This window comes from Myotis lucifugus, unplaced genomic scaffold (genome assembly GCF_000147115.1).
Source record: "Myotis lucifugus unplaced genomic scaffold, Myoluc2.0 scaffold_181, whole genome shotgun sequence".
Classification (NCBI taxonomy): Eukaryota; Metazoa; Chordata; class Mammalia; order Chiroptera; family Vespertilionidae; genus Myotis; species Myotis lucifugus.
In genome coordinates, this window is record NW_005871229.1 from 2,240,094 (window position 1) to 2,262,703 (window position 22,610).

The 22,610-nt window shown below is 46.0% G+C and overlaps 1 protein-coding gene across 1 annotated transcript in view; it reads left to right on the top strand.

Annotated features, from left to right (window-relative positions):
* KSR2 (kinase suppressor of ras 2) overlaps positions 1-22,610 on the top strand; it is a 258,784-nt gene that overhangs the window by 32,006 nt on the left and 204,168 nt on the right. The window contains 1 exon segment of the mRNA XM_023760417.1: positions 22,085-22,225. Coding sequence (XP_023616185.1) covers positions 22,085-22,225 — 141 coding nt within the window.

Here is a 22,610-nt window from a genome sequence, read left to right on the forward strand (position 1 = left end):
CTCTCCTAATCTCTAAACAGGTCAGGGCAGGAAAGCAGTTTCCATTGTGGCTGACGTCAATCCAGCCCTGCAGATTAGTTAGCAGAGGGTGTTGGGAGAGGGGTGCAGCTGGTGCCCTCACCTGGAGACCAGATCTCACCTGAGATATCTGCCGAGTGTCATCTTGAGCCCCAGACCTGGCACATCCCGGTTCACAAGCTGAGGAGTCATGTCCCTACGTTTTATAAATCCTTGCTGGAAACGCACCTGCTCCATCTCTGCTGAATCAGCGTGGCGGACTCCCCATCCTGAACAAAGGCAGTGTATCGCAGTGGCTGATCTCATAGGCCTTGTATTTAGAAACAGCCAGGTGTGAATCTTGGTGTTGCTGACTACTGTGTTAATCTGAGCGAAAAATTGAACCTCTCTGAGCCTCAGTTTCCCTATCTATCCAACGAGGAAAAGAAAAATATCTACTTTATAGAATTGTTGAAAGGTAGTGTTTCTCATAGTGGGGTCCCTTTGAATTAGCATCACCTGGGCACTTGTTGGGACTACAGATTTTCAGATCCCACTGCAGACCTACCAAATCAGCAACTCTGAGAGTGGGCCCCAGGGATCTGTGTTTTAACAAGTCCTCCAGGGGATTTGATGAGAACTGCTGCTGGGAGGAGTTAGTGAGAGAATCCTGGACACATCAAAAGCTTACATCTCACAAGAAAAAAAGCTGTGTGAGGACAAGTAACTTTTTAAAAGGTATATCATCCATGTGTCCCCAACACCTGGAACAGTGCCTGGCACATAGTAGGTACTCAATAAATATTTGTGTAATGAATGGATGTTAACTTTTCTCATGATCACCCAATTATCATTTTCTTACTAATTATTACATACTATCTTCCTACTTTTAAAATTATTTATCGATTGATTTTTAGAGAGAGGAAGGGAGAGAGAGAGAGAGAAAGAGAGAGAGAGAGAAAGAGAAATACTGATTTTGTGGTTTCACTTATTTACTGGTTGCTTCTTGTATGTGCCCTGACTGGGGATTGAACCCAAAACCTTGGCATATCAGCCCTGACTTGTTTGGCTCAGTGGATAGAGCGTCGGCCTGCGGACTGAAGGGTCCCAGGTTTGATTCCAGTTAAGGGCATGTACCATGGTTGCAGGCACATCCCCAGTAGAGGGTGTGCAGGAGGCAGCTGATTGATGTTTCTCTCTCATTGATGTTTCTGACTCTCTATCCCTCTCCTTTCCTCTCTGTAAAAAATCAATAAAAATACATTTTGGAAAAAAACCACCACCACCAACAAAAAAACACACCTTGGCATATCGGGACGATGCTTTAACCCAGACAGGGCAAGCTTCCTACTTTTTGGCTCATGGTATCAGATCAGAAAAAAGGGAACTTGCTGTAATTCAGTCCAAATCTTTTCAGAAAGACAAGGATATATGGCTCCTATCTTGTAGTAATTTTATTTATTATTTTCCTCTTATTGCGGATTCCTGTCTTGTTCCCAGGTGTGAGGCAGAGCTGTGATTCCAACCCTCATCACCTGCCTCTCAGCGAAATGTGTTTTTGCTGCAGGTGCTGTCCTGATGGGGAAGAGACTACATTCACAGCAGTACTTGGTCCTGTATAACTTTCTTTTTTAAAAAATCTTTTTGTTAATCCATTGATATTAACAAAATATTTTTTCCATTGATTTTTAGAGAGCGTGGAAGGGGGAGAGACAGAAATATCAATGTTAGAGAGACACATTGATTGGTTGCCTCCCACACAAATGGAACTTGGGACTCTTCAGTCCGCAGGCTGATGCTCTAGCCACTGAGCCAGACCAGCCAGGGTTGTCCTACATCATTTTCATACCATAACTGTGGTGTGTGGCCTACACAGTACATTCGCTTTTCTCTTTCCTCCTCTGAGTGCCCGCCTCCCTTCATTGCTTCCGCCAGTTCTAGAGTTCCGAGCATCTCAGAGTAGGGCACATTGACCACCCAGGGTACCTGTGGTGATCTGGGGCTGGGGTCTGGCATGTGGGCCAAACATTTTACTCATTGCATGTTTCATTTTGTTTGTATTAGGAAATACATAACTAGCATCTCAAAGGTGTGGCTTACAGATACTCGGTAGGGCAGGCTGAAATGAATAGTGAAAGTAGGTCTGCATTACCGTGAATACAAATTTTAAAGAAGTCAGAGTTGTGATTTTAAATAGCAGTGCTTGTGGCAAAAATCAGAAAGGTGGTATGCAAGGGACATAGTTAGGAAACACTGGCCCATGGGCCGAGAACATCATCTTCGGGGTTAAACACAGCTGGGCTTGAGTTTGCGACCCACCGTTTACCAGCCCTGTGACCTTGGCTACATCAGTAACCCTCCTGATGAAGGGGCCTGACGGTCACACCTCTCCCTTCTTTGTGTAGCCTCAGGGACACTGTTATTCCTTGTAAGTGATTTTCCCTGACATGTGACACCTCCTTCAAAGCCTAGCATGTGAACCGTTTCTGACAAAGCATTTCAAAGTTTTTATTTTAATGTACACATTTCCAAAACTATTTTTGCCTTCTTAAATAGAAAAGACTAAGCCAAATGTGACCTTTACTTGTCCTGGTCCTCATCAGCAGTATGGATTGCACACGTTTTTTTGCCGTGGTATTGTAGGCGTTAGATTGGGATATTTGAACTGGTTGCCCCAAGTTAAGGTTGCAGGTAAAGTACAGGATGCACAGTGAAATTTGAATTTCAGATCAACAATGAATAATTTTTCAAGCCGAGTATGGCCCGTGCAGTATTTGGGCACAGAATGTGTAGCCTCTATTTTTTCAGCTCAGAGAGATTAGGAGCCTGCCCAAGGTCGTACAGTTGGGAGGTAATACAGCCAAGATTTGAATCGGAGCAATCTGATCCCAGAGACTGTCATTGACCTCTCTGCATTGTGCAGTGTGTTTGTGATGTATCGGTGGATATGTTCTCCCGTTCAGTGGTTTGTCTTTTTATTTTGTTGATGGTTTATTTTGCTGTGCAAAACCTTTTTAGTTTGATATGGTCCCATTTGTTTAATTTTTTTCTTTCATTTCCCTTGTCTGAGGAGATATGTCCGGAAAAATATTGTTATGAGAAATTTCTGAGAATTTACTGCCTGTATTTTCTTCTAGGAGTTTTATGGTTTCAAGTCTTACATTTAAGTCTTTAATCCATTTTGAGTTTATTCTTGTGTATGGTGTAAGAAGATGATATAATTTCATTTTTTTGCACGTATCCGTCCAATTTTTCCAGCACCATTTATTGAATAGACTGTCTTTACGCCATTGTATGTTCTTTCCTCCTTTGTCAAATATTAATTGACCATAAAAACGCGGGCTTACTTCTGGGCTCTCTATTCTTTTCCATTGATTGACATAATGAGTCCTAATTCTGTGATTGACATCCCATCACCTTTGCCATATTCTTTTGGCCAGAAGCAAATCTCGTGTTCTGCCCACACTCAAGGATGAGGGATGTACCAGGGCTAACAGGTGTGGGGCTGTCTTAGAATTCTGTCTCCTGCAGCCTCCCTGGAGAAAACGACACTTAGATGCTAGTGTGTGGTCCTTCTGCACACTGTTCAGCTGCTCACAGGTCCTTCTCTGCAGTGTATTGTGGTGTCCCAAAGCGGGTGGGGTGAGGTGGGGGAGTTACTGGACGTATGGCCTTGGGATCAGTGGAGATTTTTATGTTTTTGTCACACCCTAAGGGTCCATGATATATCAATCAAATTCATATACCATGTATGGAGATAATCTGTGCTTACAAGATGCTGGGATCTGTAGTGTGAAGGCCCTGAGAAAGGGAGGGGCTTTTAATAACACACACCTAAGGAAGAGCCGCCTGAGGTCACAGACCCTGCTTCTGTAAATCCCTCCAGGCAGGGACTTACTTTAGACAGGTCCTTACCCCACCCCAACAGAAACCAGCCAGGAGCCCCAAGAGCCCCAAGAAACCTCCTACTGTTTTCTCAAAGAAAGTGGGAAGAGAAAGCTTCACTAACCTCTTCTCAAGCTGGAGGACTTTACAAGTGTGATAGCGCTTGGCTTCGCACTAAGACAGTTGCTGAGAGGGGGAGTCTGACTGTCAGTGTGTGTGTTCCCAATTCCATCACCCTCTGAAGTGTGTTTGTGTCTCCTAACCCTCCAGACTGGGAACTAGTTTGCAGGAGGTTGATGTGCAGAAGGCAGGAGTCCGAAGGAAGCCACCAGGCGGAGGTGCCAAGTTGCTGAGTGGAGTGTATCTGTATGGCTGTTTGCATGCAAGAGTGTACACGCACGCACGCACACACACACGCACACATACTCACATAGTGTACACAATAAACTGCCAGCCCATGGGTGTGGGTGGCTGTATTCTCAAGCCAACCGAAACTTCTGCGGGGGTGTTTTCATAGGAGACTTGAAAATCAAACACTCTTCCCAACCATTTGGGGACTTGAGCCCAATCTATTTGTAGGGCATCTGCTCGGTGGTTTCTGCCGTGTTAATGATCTGGCATCACCAGGTTTCTTTGCACTGCAGAAAGCTAGCACCCAAGTCACCTCGCTCACATAAAAAAAAAAGGAAAATTACCAACTCATGCTTATTTTTGTACCAAAGGGGATTCCCCCGGGGGGAGGATTTTCCATCCCTTTGAAGGCTGTTGCTACCTCAGAGGCATGTCTGTCCAGCCAGGTAGTGGGGACAGCATGAAGACAGGAAGCTGGAATGGGCCCCTTGCGTGGGAATCACAGGAGACGCCGGCTAAGCTCGGAGTGTATTTTTGGACACTGCCAAGCTGTGGTGGTTTCCTAGTCAACCTTTCATGCTGCCTGATAATGGAGGCTGCCGGGCAGACTGAGAGTTCTCTTTTTCTCTTAAAAGAAGCGAGATCTCAGACTTGCAGGGTCAGGGAAAGCAACCTTCTCACCTGTCTGCACGCCACACCACGTGCCACGACTGTTCTTAGTTTGCATGTATTTCCTTGCGCCCGTGCCTGGGTATTTTCCCCCCTCCAGATAATTTTTGCTGTGCATATTGTGGCTTGAAACTGGCATCTGTCATAGCTTGGGAGATGGGTGCTCATGAGACAATAATTTCTGATAACGAATTATCAGGATAAAACTGTCTACCCCGCAGGCTGAGTACCAGTCCCCACTGACTTGGGCAAAGAGGAACAGGGCAGAGGGGGAAAACCCACTTCCCTCTAACACCTCCTGGTTAGTGGAGGAAGTGACACAGCCCTGCTTGACACAGCACCTGCCCCGTCAAGCTCTCCCCATCTGAACATTAGGGGAGCCTTGACCTGGCTGAGATGGGGGTGATGCCGGCATACCTTTTATAGAGATGGAGACTGAGTTCCTTGGTTGCGTGTTAGAATCACACAGGAAGCTTTTTTTTTTTTAAATTGAGATAGACTTCATCTACTGTAAAATTTCCCCCATTAAAAATGTACATTCAGTCATTTTTAGTATATTTACAAGGTTGTGCAGCCATCACCACTGTCCAATTCCAGAACATTTTCATCATCCCAAAAGAAACTTATACTCATTAGCCATCACTCCCCAAATCCTCTTCTTCCCAGCCCCTGGCAGCCACTAGTCTACTTTCTGTCTCTCTCTATTTGCCTATTCTGGACATTTCATAGTAATGGAATCATACAGTATGTGGCCTGCACACTCCTCGTGTGACCATTGAATGATTTAATTTTCCTGAAGTGAGGGGTGATGATGTTTAACCACGAGGCAAGGTGGCCCACTGGTAACTCCCCATCAACAAGGGAATCCAGTACCCCTTCGAGGCAGAAGATGGCAGGTTGCAATATTCCACTTTGAGACCTTCCTTTTCCCATCTGCTGGAACCCAAGTCTCTTGGCTCCCAGTCCAACGTTATTTCCATTACACCATTCACGCGTGATGCAAACAAAGTTAGGCAGAAAGATGTCCCAGGGTGGGTCCAAGTGGGAAGAAGAAAAAACCATGGTTTATGGATATGTAAACATCTTCAAGTGCAATAAAATGGGTCTGAATGAAGTTTGAGGGAGGGGCCCCCACAAAGTAAATCGGGCATGAAATCATGAAGAAAATATGTTGGAATCGATAAAAAGTTTTTAGAACCTGCAAAAGACTTTAGCACAGAGAGGACCTCTAAATAGTGATCTTACTGAAAATTGCTAGGTTTATAAGCAGTGTTTCCAGGAGTTCTGGGTCTGGTTCCTGAATCTGAAACTTACAAGCCTCATTGGCAGGATGACTGTGGTTGAAGAAGACGCATGCCAAAGGTACCATCCTGGGCTCCTAGGACACTTGGCTGAGCACAAAAGCTTGATAGGGTCTATAGAGGCTGGTGATTATATGGATCTGGGCTTGAAGACTGGTTCTGTCACTTTAATAGCTTAAGTGACTTTGGATAGTGCTCATCTCCTTCAGAGCCTGAGGTCTTGCACCCATAAGATTGGGAGAACAGGCAGATGCCTCAAGACTGCTGTGAGGGTGACCAAGGCCGTGCTTGTCATGCTGTCATTCCTGGACTGACAGCATCAGCATCACCTGGGAACTTGGCAGGAATGCACAGGTGGGCCCCTCACCAGACCACAGCTCTGGGGGTGGAGCCCAGCAATCTGTACTTAAGGAGTCCTCCAGGCGATCAAGTCTGAGAACCATTAGCTTAGGAGAAGGTTTCTCAACCTTGGCACTACGCATATTTGGGCTTGGATAATGGTTGGGGCGGCGGTGCATTGGGGTGTCCATGGTAGGATGTTGAGCTGAACAGCATCCCTGGCCTCTACCCACTAGATACCAGTAACAACCCCTCTCCCCCAAATTGTGACAACCAAAACATGTCTCCAGACATTGCCAAACATCGCCTGGGTGCCAAAATCGCCTCTAGTTGAGAACCACTAGTTTAGGGTCAAGCAAGCTCCTGGCCTATGGTAGGCTTTTAATGATTAACTTTATTTTCTTCTACATTTGAGCCATTTGAATTGTAATAGGACCAAAGAAGTAGCAAGGTACAAGCCTTTCTCACTTTGATGTGCTGACATTGTAACCCAGTGTCTCATTATTTAAAAATAGTCACGCCCTTTAAACTTTCTAACAAAATTTTCCTTTGGGTTGAAGCTAAACATGGAAAATCTCAGCCCTGGGGACCCGTGCTAATTCTCCCCCAAGAGCTACGTAGCTGCACGTGGGGATTTCGGTGGAAAGTTTCAGGCTGCCATGCGTGTGTGTGTGTGTGTGTGTGTGTGTGTGTGTGTGCGCGCGCGCGCGCGCGCTCCGAGTTTGCTGCCCAGATGCGCGGATACGCGGCTCCTCCACTTCACCTTGGGTTCCTCTCCTGTGAGAGCCACACAGCTGGTGCCCTCCACACCCAGCTGCCTCACTCTGCTAATAATAACCAGAAGAGATCAGTTTTCCTTTGCCCATGAACTGTGTCTGGTGCCTGGTTTTTCTTCCTGCATGTGATCTGAAGCTGGGAAGGGGGGCAACATCCCTGTGTGGTGCCATGGAGTTGGATGACGTGGGTTCTAATCCTGCCTGTGCCACTAACTTGCACAGGAGTTGCTGGGGCAGATCATTCGAGGGCCCCATTGCACTTGTTTCTACATCTGGAAAATGGATTCTGCTTCTGTAGGAACATTTTTTACAATTTTTCTTAAAGTACTTATAATAGAATTGACTTTTTCAGCAATTTGAAGTGTTTATTTCAAGGGCATTAGGTACTTTTACACCGTTGTGCAGCCATCAGCACGGTCATCTCCAGTTCTTCATCATTCCAAACAAACTCTGTACCCAGTAAAAAATATTTCCCTGTCAGCTGTGGCCACTCTGCTTGCATCTTTAACCTAATCTCCTCTTCTCTTTGCCTATGATATTTCAGCTCTCAGTTCCTGAAACATGCCAGTAAGTACTTTCCCACCTCAGAGCCTTTGCACATGCTGTGTGTGGCTGCCTGGCCCCTGGTGCAGGGAGATTTCCTTTGGCTGGTCCAGGTAACACACTATCCTTTCCTGTATGTGCTTTAAGTTCTTTGTTGCAACCACAGCATTTATCACAACCAGTGGGTACCTTATTTATTGCTTACTTGTTGTCTCTCTTTTCCACAAAAATAGAAGTTCCATGAAGACAGGGGTCAAGTCTGCCAAGGTCACCATTTTATCTCAAGGCTTAGCACAGTGGTTTCCACTTGCAGGAAATCAACTATTTATTCACTATCTACTCTATGCCAGGCACTATGAGAAGCACTTGTAAAACATGATCTTATCTTATTCTATGTTGTTGGTTATAAACTAGTTTTATTATCTACATCACTTGGATGTAACAGGTACCTACAGCTGGCTAAGCCCAATTCGATGTCATTGGCCTTCAAGATGGGAATCTATCCTGGCTTTCCTATGTTTTCATTATATAGTACCGGGAAGGTACCATGAGTGAAATGCTTGCATGATGGATGGATGGATGGTTGCATGGATGGATAGATGGACAGGTGGATGGATGGGTGGGTGGATAGGTAGATGGATGATTTGATTGCATGGATGGATGGATAGATGGTGGATAGATGGATAGAGAGAAGAATGATTAGGCTCCAGATCTCTCCAACCATAGGGTTCTAGGGTTGAACCCCTTATCACATGTGACTCCCTTCCGCTCAAGGAAGCTGATGTGGGTGTATAGGGGACAGGTGAAGCGTGATTTGGAACACAGGAAATGATGAGTGGGGCCTTGCTGAGCAGTGAGGTGCTTTCCTCTTGAGGTTGTCTGGCCTTTTATAGCTGCATGGTGTTTCCCTGCTGAGGCCTGTAGCTGCTTCTGGGATTTTGGGGAAATGTCCTCTATAAATATGTCCAGGACACATCCTCTAAGGGGCCCCTGAATAGGATTGTGGTACTGGGGGTGGGAGGCCCTAAGCTAATCAGTCTCCTGTTCTTCTCATGACGTTGAGTGATATTAATTGTTCTAGGATATATAGTCACTAATGGGCTCTGCTGGATTTAAATCCACAACCTTGGCCTCTGGCTCCATCTCATCAACTCAGTTGGCCACCACAGCTTGTGGAAGGAGTGCAGCTTTGGAGCCAGACAACCCTGGGTCAGCTGTGCCAACACCCAGCTAGACTTACACCGAGCAAGTCAATGGACCTCCTGTTTTCACTGGTAAAATGAGGATAATGAGGCCGACCTTTCAGGTTTGCAGTAAGGATTTGAGAAAATACACATAAAGAGCATGAACGATGGAGACTGCTGTTGGGATGTATTAGCTGCTGAGATGGTTGTCAGAAATGACAGAGCAGGGGCCATAGGACAGCAGTGGTGGGGTAGTTACCACACTAAAGAGGGTCACGTGAGTGAAAGAATCTCCTTTCTCTCTTTCTCTTTGGAAAGAAAAGCTTTCCACGTCTCTCTGATGTCAGCCTCATACCTAGGTTAGCAGCAGATGGTTGGAGCTGCCAATTTGTTGTGCTTGTATCTTTTGCTCACCAAACCCCCTCCACACCCCAACACAAATCAAAACAAACAAAACAAAAGCAATTTGGAGTCCAGGACTGTGTAGGCAGTTGTGGGTTTTATGCTTGGAGAACACCTTTCATTTCTTTTCTGCACATCATTCATTCATTTGTAAATTCATTCTATAGTTTTAATTACTTCCTGGGGGGAAATCACTGGGTTCAGGGTTGTGAGAAAGCAATGATGACAAAGACAAGACTCTCTGCCCATGAGATCCTTACAATCTGGTGGGGGAATTAAGATGTGAATATAACCAACAAGGGAACACATTGTATGTGTCGAGCACAAACACTATGGGTTTGGAGTTGAAGGTGGTGGATTGTTCTCCTGGGTGAGGAAAAAAGAAGGCTTCCAGGGAGAGTAAACATTTGAGCTAGAACTTGAAGAATGAACAAGAGGTCAAAGGGCAGGGAGGTCATTTCAGTAGCACAGAAGGATTTAGAGCAGGAGCTCTCAAACTTAAACACGCATCAGAATCACCCAGTGAAAACACTGCAACCTCACTCCTGGAATTTCATACCATGAGTCTGGGCCCTGAGAATTTGTATGTCTAGCAAGTTCCCAGCTGATGTTGCTGGCCTGGTGTGGGATCCCACTTTGAGATCCCTGGTGAAGGCAAAAGGGAGAGGAGGAAAGTATAAGGGATTACTCACTTTGTCATCTGACGAATATTTATTAAGCACTTACTATGTGTCTGGCACGGGGCTAGGGCCTGGAGATTCAGAGGATGGCAGAATAGACTAGTGCCCGCCCTCGTGGTACTTAAGGTTGTGCCAGGGAGGAAGGATGTTAAGCAAATAGACACCAGGGAAATAAGACCGAAAGCCATGAAAAATGCTATGAAAGAAAAGAATGCAATGATATGGGAGAGAATAATGGAGTGGGGCCTCATTTGTCTTGTTTGTAATGGATGTGACTTGTGAATGGAGCTCTGCAGGATGAGAACAGCTGGCGAGATGGATGTGTGTGTGTGTGTGTGTGTGTGTGTGTGTGTGTGTGTGTGTGTAGGGTTCTTGGTGACGAGGCAGCATATGCAAAGGCCCTGGATAGGAGCATGCTCGGCTCATTTGAGGAGTGGAAGAACCTTCTTGTGGAGTTGGCGTTAGAAAAATAGGCTGTGGGGTTAGGATGGGAAGAATTTGGATGGTACTCTGCATGCCTTGGGAATCTAGCAAATGCATGTCTGAGGGAGAAGTGGAGAGTTGAGGCCACAGGAAAAGAAGGTTGACAGTCTCAGGACCTCTGCCCTCTGTCCATGGCCACAGCAAGATCTGAGTGGGAGACTGTCCCAAGCTTGCTGGACAGTACCACCCTCACCTCTGAAGGGACCGTCTGGCAGAAAACCCTCAACCCTTGTAATAATCCCCTTGTTCAACCCCCAGACGTACCTGGAAGGAATGGAGCAGCAAGTATGGCTTTTTTGCTGAGGGGGAGGAAAATGGGGAGAAGAAACATCATGGAGAATGGGTTATATCTACTCTGTCCAAGCTCGTTTGGGAGAGAGTCAGATAGGAACCTGGTTTCCCTAACAGCGCTCAGCCTGAACCTCAGTGATGGCGGCAGAGAGTCTCCCTGCGCTGGCTTTGCTTGCTGGCATGCAAAACCAGGAGGCTCACACCACCCCCTTGCACATGGACCTGGCTTGCATTCTCTTTGGAACACTGACCCTGTTGCCAAGATCCCAGATGGAGCACAAGGAAACACACGAAAAATGGTTTTCCTCGCCCAGCAAAGCCAAGATGTGTGTGTAACTTACGTAGGATGCTTTTGCCTTTCCCCATGGGGCTCACCTCTAGGAATAATTATGGAATTTTTGAACTTGTTGTCGCTCAGGAAGGTCTCTATTTTTCTAACCTCTCACCTATCGATAGAAAATCGAGTCTGCACAAGGTTATGTGGCCTGCCCGAGGCCCCAGGCCTCACGGCTCCTTCATTGCAGAGCGGGGAGTTGAATGCTGGGCTCCTGACTTCATTGTAGTCTTTCTTCACCCATGCATTTAAAGGGCATGGTGATATTGTATGGCTCATCTTAGCCGGACCATTTTCTGGCTAAATTGAAATTTTCCAACTGTATTTTTGGGTCAGAATCCTTTAGCTTGTGTGTGCAATTTACCAAATGGGAAAAAAAAATCAGAATCGATGAAACCACTCCCTGATTTCCCATCCAAAGCCACTCAATATTGAGCAAGGGTCAGGGTGACAGTAATATCAAGAATTTGGCAAAAAATCCATCAGAAATAAATTGGAGAGGGGTTTGCGGATGTGTTTATAGCCTCTGTGCTTTGTCCTACAGATTTTTATGGCTTCTCCTCATTCTTGGTAAATTTCACAGCCAGTGCTTCTGGCACTGTTCTCCCTCCTCCCCAGGCTCTGTATGGACGGGTGCCTCATTTCCTTCAGGGTCTTGGAAAGAGTCATATTGTTTATTTGGAGAAAAGTGTTCTGGGCTGTTTGTTTCCTAAGAAATCTGCTAAGAGTTGGACGTGCATTTAAACGACACATCCCTTGAGATGATGGACATATTTCATGTCTACACTGTCCAATACAGCAGCCACTGGCCACATGTGGCTTTGGAGCACTTGAAATGTGGTTTGTGTGGCTGGAGAACGGAATTTTCACTTTGATGGAGTTATTTTTTGCTTTTAGAAATTACTATGTAGTTTATTACAGCAAAGAAATATCAACACCCCTCTTCTCTGTGTGCTTCTGTTTCAGCTCACATACATTGTTGCTCCGTTTGTGTGCGGCTAGTCAAGTTTTGCAGTCATACATAAGGGCATTTTGCATAATGTTTGCTTCCACTGACAACCTTAGTGGATTAAACATCTTTAAACAATTAAACTGTATCTATAAATTAGATATGCAGGACTTTTTATTTTTGTTAATCCTCACCCGAAGATATTTTCCCCATTGATTTTTAGAGAAAGTGGGAGGGGGGAGGGAGAGAGAGAAACATTGATGTGAGAGAGAGACATCGATTGGTTGCTTCCTGCATGCAGAAATCGAACCTGCAACCCAGGTACATGCCCTTGACAAGGAATTGAACCCACAACCCTTTGGTGCATGGGCCAGTGCTCTAACCACTTAGCAACACCAAGCCAAGATGATATACAGGACTTTTTAAAGTGCTCTACTTGTTAACAGACCAGCCTTCCCAACTACTTATACAGCACATAGAAATCTAAAAAATTAAACTTACAAATGTGCCGAGTCTTAAGCTACTTCTTAAATTGTACATAAGTTGAATTCAATTTCAACCTAAAATGTATGTCTAAATCAGTTACTCAGTTACACATTTCAAATTAGATTTAAAAAGGTGAAGTCTTACTCTAAGTGGACAAATTATATAAAACAGACAATATAAATTAAATACTCCAAATGTACAAACTCTTTCATTCAGATGTTAACATTATAGATTTTAATTATCTTAAATATGACTATTATTCATCCCAGATTTTCCCAGAACTTAAAGATGCTAACTCATTAAAGAAAATAGTTTATCTCATACAATTCTAAGCTTAAATTCTAACCAAGTGTTTTGGGGATTCAATTCTTTGATTGCCCGAGATCATATCATGACCAGTAGGGATATTTTCTGGATTCTTAGTGGTACACATATGACACTAACCTTGTTCACTCACTCTATTGATTATTCATGCAATTTTAATTAATTTAAATTTACCTGCACATGGCTACTTGTCCTGAGTAGGTGCTCTGGCTCTGCTGGGCAGGGCAGCTGTAGAGGGAACAGGCTTCCATAGTCAGAATAAAGTATTGCCCAAACGGGGCATGGTGCTCTCTGTGCTTATGTGTCTTTTCCTTGATTCATCTGACCTTCCTTGACTTTTGGAATCTTAGTTCTATTTTCCCTCTAGTTCAGGCAGTGGACTAAAAGGCAACACATTGCTTAGGGCAGACCCTCCACAGATGTTTTAGCTGCTGCTTGGATTTAGCTCTCAATCCCCCCAGTTGCCCTGGGACCACTGGCCCCAGCCACACCTCCTTCATGTTAGAGCCCGCCCACAGGCTTAAAACAGTTTCTTCTTTTACAACTCTGTGCCACTTCCCAGGAGGTATCAGGGTTAAAAAGGGAGAGAGATAGATAGTTAGAAACATCGATGGGAGAGAAACATCGACCAGCTGCCTCCTGCACATCTCCCACGGGGGATGTGCCCGCAACCCAGGTACATGCCCTTGACCGGAATCGAACCCGGGACCTTTCAGTCCGCAGGCCGACGCTCTATCCACTGAGCCAAACCGGTTTTGGCAACAGTTTCTTCTTTTACAACTCTGTGCCACTTCCCAGGAGGTATCAGGGTTAAAAATGCGTATAGGTGCAAAGCCTTACAAGCTTACATTTCTCTGTACAGCTTAGTCCCTGGTGAATGATTAAGAGCGGGCAGGAAGGTGGACAGTAAGGTGGACAGTGGGAGGTAATTTAGACCTTTGCTCCCCTAAAACCAGCCCTGGACAAAAGTGTGTTATTATTTATTAATCTTTTTTGCAGGCCCCACCTTGATCCAAAAAGGTTGGGAGTGGTTACAGCTGAGGACACAGCTAAGTGTGCCTGAGGTGACCCTGCAGTTTTATCCTCCCCCCTCTCCCCCGCCCTTTTCTCTTCCTTCTCAGGAGTAAGGGTCCTAATATGCCACTCTGCCCTCTGGGAGTTTCAGCCCTTCTAGACCCATTCATTTAATCAGATCGCTTAATTGTCATTACGGTAGATGAAAAAACCTAAGGCGATGGTTCTGGGCTTTTTGCCTTTGATAGACTATCTGGGGACCTTGTTTAAAATAAGCGAGAAGAGAAGCCCCTGTCCCCAAGGGTCATTGATTTGCATGTGTGGGTTTGGGGGATGCAGGGGCTCAGCATGTGTGTTCTTAACAAGCTCCCCTCGGGGTCTCCTCTGCAAGTTCAGGTTCAGAGTCTGAAGTGTGGTGTGGAAATAAGGACGGGGACAGGCTTGGGGCACTGCAGCCCCTGCTTGTTAGTTACCCTCGTGACCAGAGGCAAGTTACCTCCTCACTCTGTGCCTCCATTTTCTCATCTCCAAAATGGGAATCAGGGTTTTTAGCCCTTAGGATGCACATGACAAGTAATATTAACAGAGCTCTTAGCACAGGGCCTGGCACATAGTTAGTGCTTAGTTAAAACTCAGTATTATTGTGTAGTCGTTTGTTAGAATGGCACCATTATTAGCAAACCTAAAGCAGTGGGCACAGGGCTGGCAAATAAAAATATTAAGGAATGTCAATTTTATTATAAATATATAACAATGCTATATAACATAAAATCATTTCAAATTATATTATGTATTATGTCTATGAATTCTTACCTATGTCTATAAATATATCTATGCATATACAGTATATAGGTAGACTATATGTTATAGCATAATGTATTGTTATAGCATAAATATTAACGTTATAATGAGTATGTGAGGACGCTACCAGTGGGCCTGGCATCTAGTAGGAGCTCATGACACCATGAACTGTTTCTCCTGTTTGTAATATTCAGTAGCAATCGTACTGTAAAGAGAGGGAAAAGCCACCAGCAGCAATGAGGGCTTCACTCGAAGCAGTAGGCATGGGGTGGTTTCAGGCTTTCATTCCAGCATCTTGGGGGCCAGCGCCAGACCGGTGGGTCCTGCCTGCCTTGGTCAGAGGGATCGAGCTCTAACTGGGATGGGGCGAGGAGAGAAGAAGGGCGGTCTCCCAGGCCTCCAGCCCTTAGCAGGGACTTTGCTCAGGGATGCAAATCGGCAGGTTACTTGAGACGTTGGCGAGTCAAATAATTCTCTCCCCTGTCAGCTGGCCCTCAGTGCACAGGGGATGTTATGACAATGGTCACCCTGGCAACTGCAGGAAGGCGTGGGGCTGCTGGCTGTGGCTGCTGTGGCGATTTCCTTACCCTCGCCTGCTGGCACTGAGAACCCCAGAGCCTTGGCCACAGAGCCAGGGCCCGGGTTCTGACTGTTTATGGATAGAAGGCTGCCCCCCCCCCCGCTCCCCCCCCCCCATGATACTGGTTACTGAACGACCAAGGAAAATGTTTTGAGCACCTACTATATGCAAGGCACTGCTCTGAATGCTCAGGGGTGGGGTTGAGGGGACAGGCAAAGCCCAAGCTCCTTTGAGCTGACATTCTGATGGGGGTGTGTGATAGTGGCCATGGGGGAGCGTAACCATGGAAACCAATAAACAGGATAATTTGTGGGATAGGGATGAGTGCTACCGAGGAAAAAAATCAGGGTGCTGTGATGGTGACATTGGGAAGGGATGTCACAGGGCGGATAGGAAAGTGCCATTTATGCCAAAAGCAGGAGGAAGCGAGCTCTGGGCAGCAGGACCCTGTGGGTTCATGGCTTTGAACTCAGCTCCTAGCCTGTGGCTGCTAAAGAGAAGGCAGCAATGATGAGGTGCTTGCTGCCAGGCAGCCCTGAGGGCTACAGAAGGTTCTGGAGCCTGCCTGCCTCTTCATCCCTGTGATTATAAGGCCAATTATGTGACAACTTGAGCCTCAGTTTCCTCATGTGTGAAATGCATGGGAGATGTGAACCTCCCCTTGGCAATGCCATGAGGTTTACAGGGAAGACCACTAGAAGGTCCTCACTCCCAGCTCTCACGACCTCTGATCTCGTGTGTGCTTCTTTAATAGCACCTAAGCTGTGATGGTTTTGGGCTCCAGCAAACCTCACCCCAGGGGCTTGCCCCATGGTCTCTAGATTTACCTGATTCTGAGTGAAAAGTTCCTGGTTTCACAGCAGAGACTTTGGACATGGTTATTTATAGTTCTGTCACATGTCTTAACCCTAAAGTTTTTTTGTTTGTTTGTTTTGTTTATGCTGCTAACTGTACCACCCGAGAATGCAGAGTACAGGACTAAGGCCTTGAGGATGCTCAGATCCAGGAGGGTCTGGACATTGTTCCATCTGCCTGGAAGGTGCCAGGCTGCCCCCTGGTGTGGAGACAGAGCACTGCATCACTGAGCTCCTGCTCTCTCAGAGTCTGGGTTCCTTCTGACCCGAGGCCCAGGAGAGCTTACTTTGCACCCAGGCAGTGCAGGCCCGGGGGGTGGGGGGGGGGGCTCAGTGTGGGTGTGCTATTTCCAGAAGCCCTGTGTTGTTTTCACTTGGAGATGGAACCTTTGGACTCTTTACAGTTTAGCTCTGCATGGACTTGAATTGAGGGTGACCTAAAAATAAATTAGGACACCTGGCAGGGCGAGGCACCACTAAGGCCCTTTTCTAATTGTGCTTCTCAGTTGTGACCTCTAGGCTGTTTGGACCCTCTGCTTCACCAGAGAGCACAGGACTGGGAATCAGATCCTGAGTTCAAATCCTGACCCTGGTGCCTCTTTAGTTGTATGAACTCAGACACCATTCCAGTGCCTCTGAGCCTCAGTTTCCCCATATGTAGCATGTCAATAACAATCTGACAGACGCTTCAGTGTTGTCATGACGAAAGCAGGGCCTTTGGAGCCATTTGGAAAATTATTTAGTGATGTAGGGGATTACGCTCAATGCCCCCAACTCCCCAAGTTCAGAGGTCAGTGCCTCTCCCACCTTCTGTGGGGAAGAATCAGTTTTTATTTCCTGGTGCATTGTAGCCAATACTTGTATAAATTAGGATAAAATGATTTACTAGAAAAATGGAAGGCACCAAAAAAAACTCAGACATGATTAGCCTGTCAGTTAGCTATCCAAATGTCCAAATGCTCTCAGTTTTCTGTACCTGACCCAAGGGGCCTGGCCTTCAGGCCACACCTGGAATAGCCCTGTCTCAGGGCAGAGGGGGCATAATTCATATTGTATCCCTAGTTCTTTGCATTTGGAAAGCACCTAAAGGGACTTTAAATGAATAAATGAGAGTCTGTCTTGGCATAAACATAGAACTCACATCACTGTCATCCTGTGGTCAAGGGACATGGCTCCGCGCGAGGCTGTTCTCTTCATTTGCACCCGTGGTGCCCGTGCTGAACCCTGGCTGCCCTTCTGTTCTGGCTCCCGTCCTTCAGCCTCGTGATTCGTGTTTGCACATCTGTCTCGTGGGCCCCACTGGGAGCTCCTTCGGGCCTGGACCGGGCAGACTGCTCTCTGAACTTGCAGGCCTGGACGAGGTCTCTGCCCTGGGAGCGGCTTGGTAAATGTCCGCTGTGCACGGGAGGGTGCCACACCCTGGCTTCCAGAACGGGTTTCTGCCCTGACTCTGTTGCCCAAGGATCTGGATGCTTAAGCTTGTCTGAGAAATAAACTGCTTTCCTTACACAATTCAGAGAGTGGAGGGATGATTCTCAGTATTTTTGGGGTGCTTGTGTTTTTACAGATTCCTGGGCTTTTCTTGATTTACTGTGTCAGAATTTATAGGGGATGGACCTGAAAGGTTGATATTTAAACAGACATCGTCCGATAATTCTAATCGTCAGGAAATTGGGGAAAGAGGGAACTTACAGGGAATGTTATCTAGTAACTTGGGAGAGCTGCTTCCTCCTCAGCTCCCAAGGTCCTCATCTATAACATGCGGATATTATTGCGATTGTCATGAAGATTAGGTGAAAGAATGTGTAGGAAGTGCTTTGCAGAATACCTAGCATATACACTATATATCATTTATAGATTATTTATATTCAAAACGCATTCAATGAAATGGTTGATACTGTGTATGTCCCACATATCTTTATTGTTGGCAAGTATCTGATTTTCATGAGATTTGTAACTAATTATCATATAGGTAGTTCAAGCTTATAGAAAAATTGTAAGATACAAGTGCACAGAAATGAGAAAATCATTCTCACCTATAATAACCCAGAGATGCAGCTGCTAACATTTTGGAGCATTTCTTTATAGTCTCTGTGTATGCATAGTACATATATATTACATATGTTATATATTATTTTATATACCCATTGTAATGTACTTAATATACAATTATACATTAAATATTAAGTATATGTTATATATGTGCATATGTGTATGTAATATATATTAAACATTGTATTATATGTATATATAACATGTATATACTACACATATATAGTACACTACATATTTAATATATTATAAATATTATTTTATATATGTATATACACATATGTTTATTTTATATTCAGAAAGTAGGATCATACTGTACCTGTTGTTTTGGCTGCTGTATTTCCTCACTTGACAATAGATCATGACATTTTTTGTGTGTCAATAAGAGTTTGTTGACTTGGGTTTAAATACTGATTCATTCATTTAGTTGATCAATGACCTTGGGCAAGTTATTTAACCTTTCTGGGTCTCGATTTTTCCACTTGTAAAATGGGGCAATAATGATCCTATATCACTGAGTTGCTATGCAGATTAATTAGATAATTCATAAAAAGTGCATATTGTAGCATTGGCTCAGAGAGAACCCCTATCAGCCGATAGCCGCCCGTCTTGGGCACCTGGTGGGGAAGGCTGCTGAGTCCAGGGATCCCCATTTGGGAAGTGCTTCTCACTCTCTGCCCAGTCCAGTTTCACGCTCTGGGCAGTTTTCTGGGTTTTTCACAGCTCAGACTAGCTGTGCTCATTTCCCGAAAGGTGATTCTTGGTTCCCTTGGTTTAAGACCTGGACCTGTGGCTGCCCTCCCCACCTGTCTTCCCCGCTCCACCTGTGTCCTAAACCCCTCCCTCTCTCCCCCATTGCTAATGCATCGCAGTATGGACGCCCCTTGATTCTTGTTCCTGGGACGGGTAGGTCCAGTCTCAGCGTGACCTTGGAAACTCCTCTCCAGAATCCAAGCACCCCTTTCAACAACTGGTTAGAATGGTGTTTGTGTGTATGTGGGGAGGACTCAGCTTGTCTTCTGCACAGACATTATCGCATGTGATGCCTCCGCAGGCCCATTTTACAGATGAGAAAATGGAGGCTCAGGGAGCTGATGTGACTCCCCGAAGCCTCAGAACTGGAATTCAGATACTTACCTCTCCCACAATACACGGAAAGCATCCCAAAATGAGCGAGACCCTCTGCCCTTGAGGGGCCGATGCCCAACATTTGGATTTCCAGTTCAGCGGGGAGGACCCCTGAACAACTCATAAGTATAGCAGCCTGATCAAGAGAGGGAGCCTTGGGGTCCTACCCTGGCTCCCTGACTTAGTTAGTTCTGTGGATCTGGGCTTATGACTAGTAGGCTCAGACTCCCAGCCTCAGCTGACATCATTGTGTGGATTGAAAAATGAACAAACACATTCAGAGCATTTATCCCACAGCGCCAGGCACACTGCACGCATCTAGTAAACGGTGCCTGCTAGCGTGGCTGCTGTTCGTGAAAATGCTTTATCATAGCTGACAAAGGTGCCCCAGCAGACACCACAGAACTGCATGCATCCTGAGCGTTTGACCCTGGGACCAAAGGGCTCCCTCATGCAGAAGATTCAAAAGAGAGAGGCAGATCTGGGAACTAACGGGCAAGGCCCTTGAGGCTCACTGCTGAGTGGAAGAGTGAGCTGCAGGAAGAGGCATAGTGCATGATCCAGTTTATATGAGAAAGCCACCCTACCCCAGACCAAGCCAGCCTGCGGTTTCTACATGTAGGTATGAGCGTGCACAGAAAAGGCTGGCAGGGTGGACTGACCTCAGTGGGCTCCTTCATCACCTCTCGGGAGAGGGGCCGGCATTACAGGGAATGCTCAGGGGGAGCTTTGGTCTTATCTGAAATGTTCCAACTTTTTTACAAGGAAATAAATACATGTATTTATTAAATAATTAAAGTAAATTGAAATAGTTATCCTTTCTGCACTTTTGGGGCTTTGTGGGTGTCCTCCACACTTTCTTTTCTGCTCACTGAAGACAAGTATTGCCTTTCTGTTGTTAACGTTGCTAGTTTTTTTAAAATGTGTTTTTATTGATTTTAGAGATAGAGGAAGGGAGAGGGAGAGAGAGATAGAAACATCAATGAGAGAGAAACATCTATCGGCTGCTTCCTTCACACCCCCTACTGGGGATCGAATCCAAAATCTGGGCATGTGCCCTGATCGGGAATTGAACCGTGACTTCCTGGTTCATAGGTTGATGCTCAACCACTGAGTCACACTGGCCGGGCTTAACATTGCTAGTTTTTACATAACTAGCAAGAAAACACTTTTCTTTCTCATGGTACTGCATTTCTCCAGAAGCATGCGTTCAGGTCCACCTGGTTTTCAAAGCATTTGTTCATTTGTGCATGTTTGCATGTCACTTAAGATTCAAATGGTACAAAAGGATTTAAGTAAAGTCTTTCTCCCGCCTCTGTTCTTGGCCCTCCCTCTTCCCTTCCCCAGGGTGTTGGGAATCCTTCCAGAAAGTGTCTGCATTGTGGAGATATATACGTGTTAACATTTCCCACGTGAATGGGAGAGTATTTATGCTTATTTATCAACATGTCTTGGAGACGGTTCTGTATTGGTGCACAGCACGCTTCCTCATCTCATGTTCTACCTGCATAGGGTTTCGGGGTGTGTGTGGACCCCCATGTATGAGTCTCCTACTGATGGACCCTCAGAGTGTTTGCAATCTCTTGCCATTGCAAACTGAACGGTAAGAAATGTTCCCTTACCGTTCACCAGCTGTTTCACCCCGTGCGCCACAACAGTTTTTAAAACATGCAACACCTGACTCTGGTCAGGGGCACTGACCTCTTTTCCCTTAGATTGTTGAATAAAAAAGTGACAACAGCCAACACAATAGCCATTCGGTGTGAACAAATCAAAATTATACTTTTTCTTGTTGTCAGATTGGCAAAAATATATATTTTTGGTGTGCTGAAGAATTTCAGTAATTAGTTTATGTGCCCTAAGGCTGTGGTCGGCAAACTGCGGCTTGCGAGCCACATGCGGCTCTTTGGCCCCTTGAATGTGGCTCTTCCAAAGCCTTAGGAGTACCCTAATCCTATCTAATAATAGACAAAGATTGAAATTGACTGTACCTTCGCTACGCCTCCCATTGGCTAATCAGCGAGATATGCAAATTAACCACCAACAAAGATGGCGGTTAATTTGCATACATAGGCGTGAAGCGGCGGACTGAAGACTGAAGGCAGCTCTGGCCGCCGGAGCTGCGAGAGGCTTGGAGGCTCCTCCAGCCGGAGTGAAGGCCTGGGTCCCGGGTGCCGGAGGAAAACTGGTGCCGGCAGCCAGGGGAAGGGAAGGCCTATTGCACGAATCTTTTCGTGCAACAGGCCTCTAGTTAAGTTAATAACAGTGTACCTACCAATATAGTTTAAGTTTAAAAAATTTGGCTCTCAAAAGAAATTTCAATTGTCGTACTGTTGATATTTGGCTCTGTTGACTAATGAGTTTGCCGACCACTGCCCTAAGGGGAAAAGGATGGAAAATCGCTGCTCCACACAGTCCTTATGCACAGGACACGGTGTCTGTAGGGTGAGTCCTGGAAGTGGACTTGTTGGGTCCAAGGACACGAGCAATGGAGATGTACATGCATGCAGCCCAAAGGCCCCCATGAAGTGGCCCCAGTGCGTGTCCCCCTCCTTTAGCGTATGGAGTTGGATGGGGCTCAGGCGGGGAGGGGACCGTGGGAGATTCTTCTGTCTTCCTTGCGGCAGTGCCTCTGAGACGTGTCCTCCTGTGTCTTTGCAGAGCAAGCTGGTGAAGTACTTCAGCCGGCAGCTGTCCTGCAAAAAGAAGGTGGCCCTGCAGGAACGCAATGCTGAGCTGGACGGCTTCCCCCAGCTCCGGCACTGGTTCCGAATTGTCGACGTGCGCAAGGAAGTCCTGGAGGTGACCGGAGGTGGCCCCTGCCCTCTGCTCCTTACTGGCCAGCAGCCAGTCCCTTGGGTAACGGGGTTTTGGCTGTGCCTGACACATAGTAGGCCCTCAGTAAATATGGATTGGATGAAGGCATCAGAGACCCTCTCTGAATGGGCCGTTTCAGCTCTGCCACTCATTAACTCAGTCACCTTACCTCAGAGCTTTCTGCTGGAATGGACGTATTTAATGTCTATGCTAAGTCCCATGCAGTGGCCACCAGCCACGTGTAGCTCTCGAGGACTTGAATTGTGGTTAGTGCGTGTGGCTGAGGAACTGAGCTTCTAGTCATATTTAATGTTAATCCATGTGGCCAGGGACCATCGTCTTGGACACCACAGTCTCAGGGTGTTAGTTT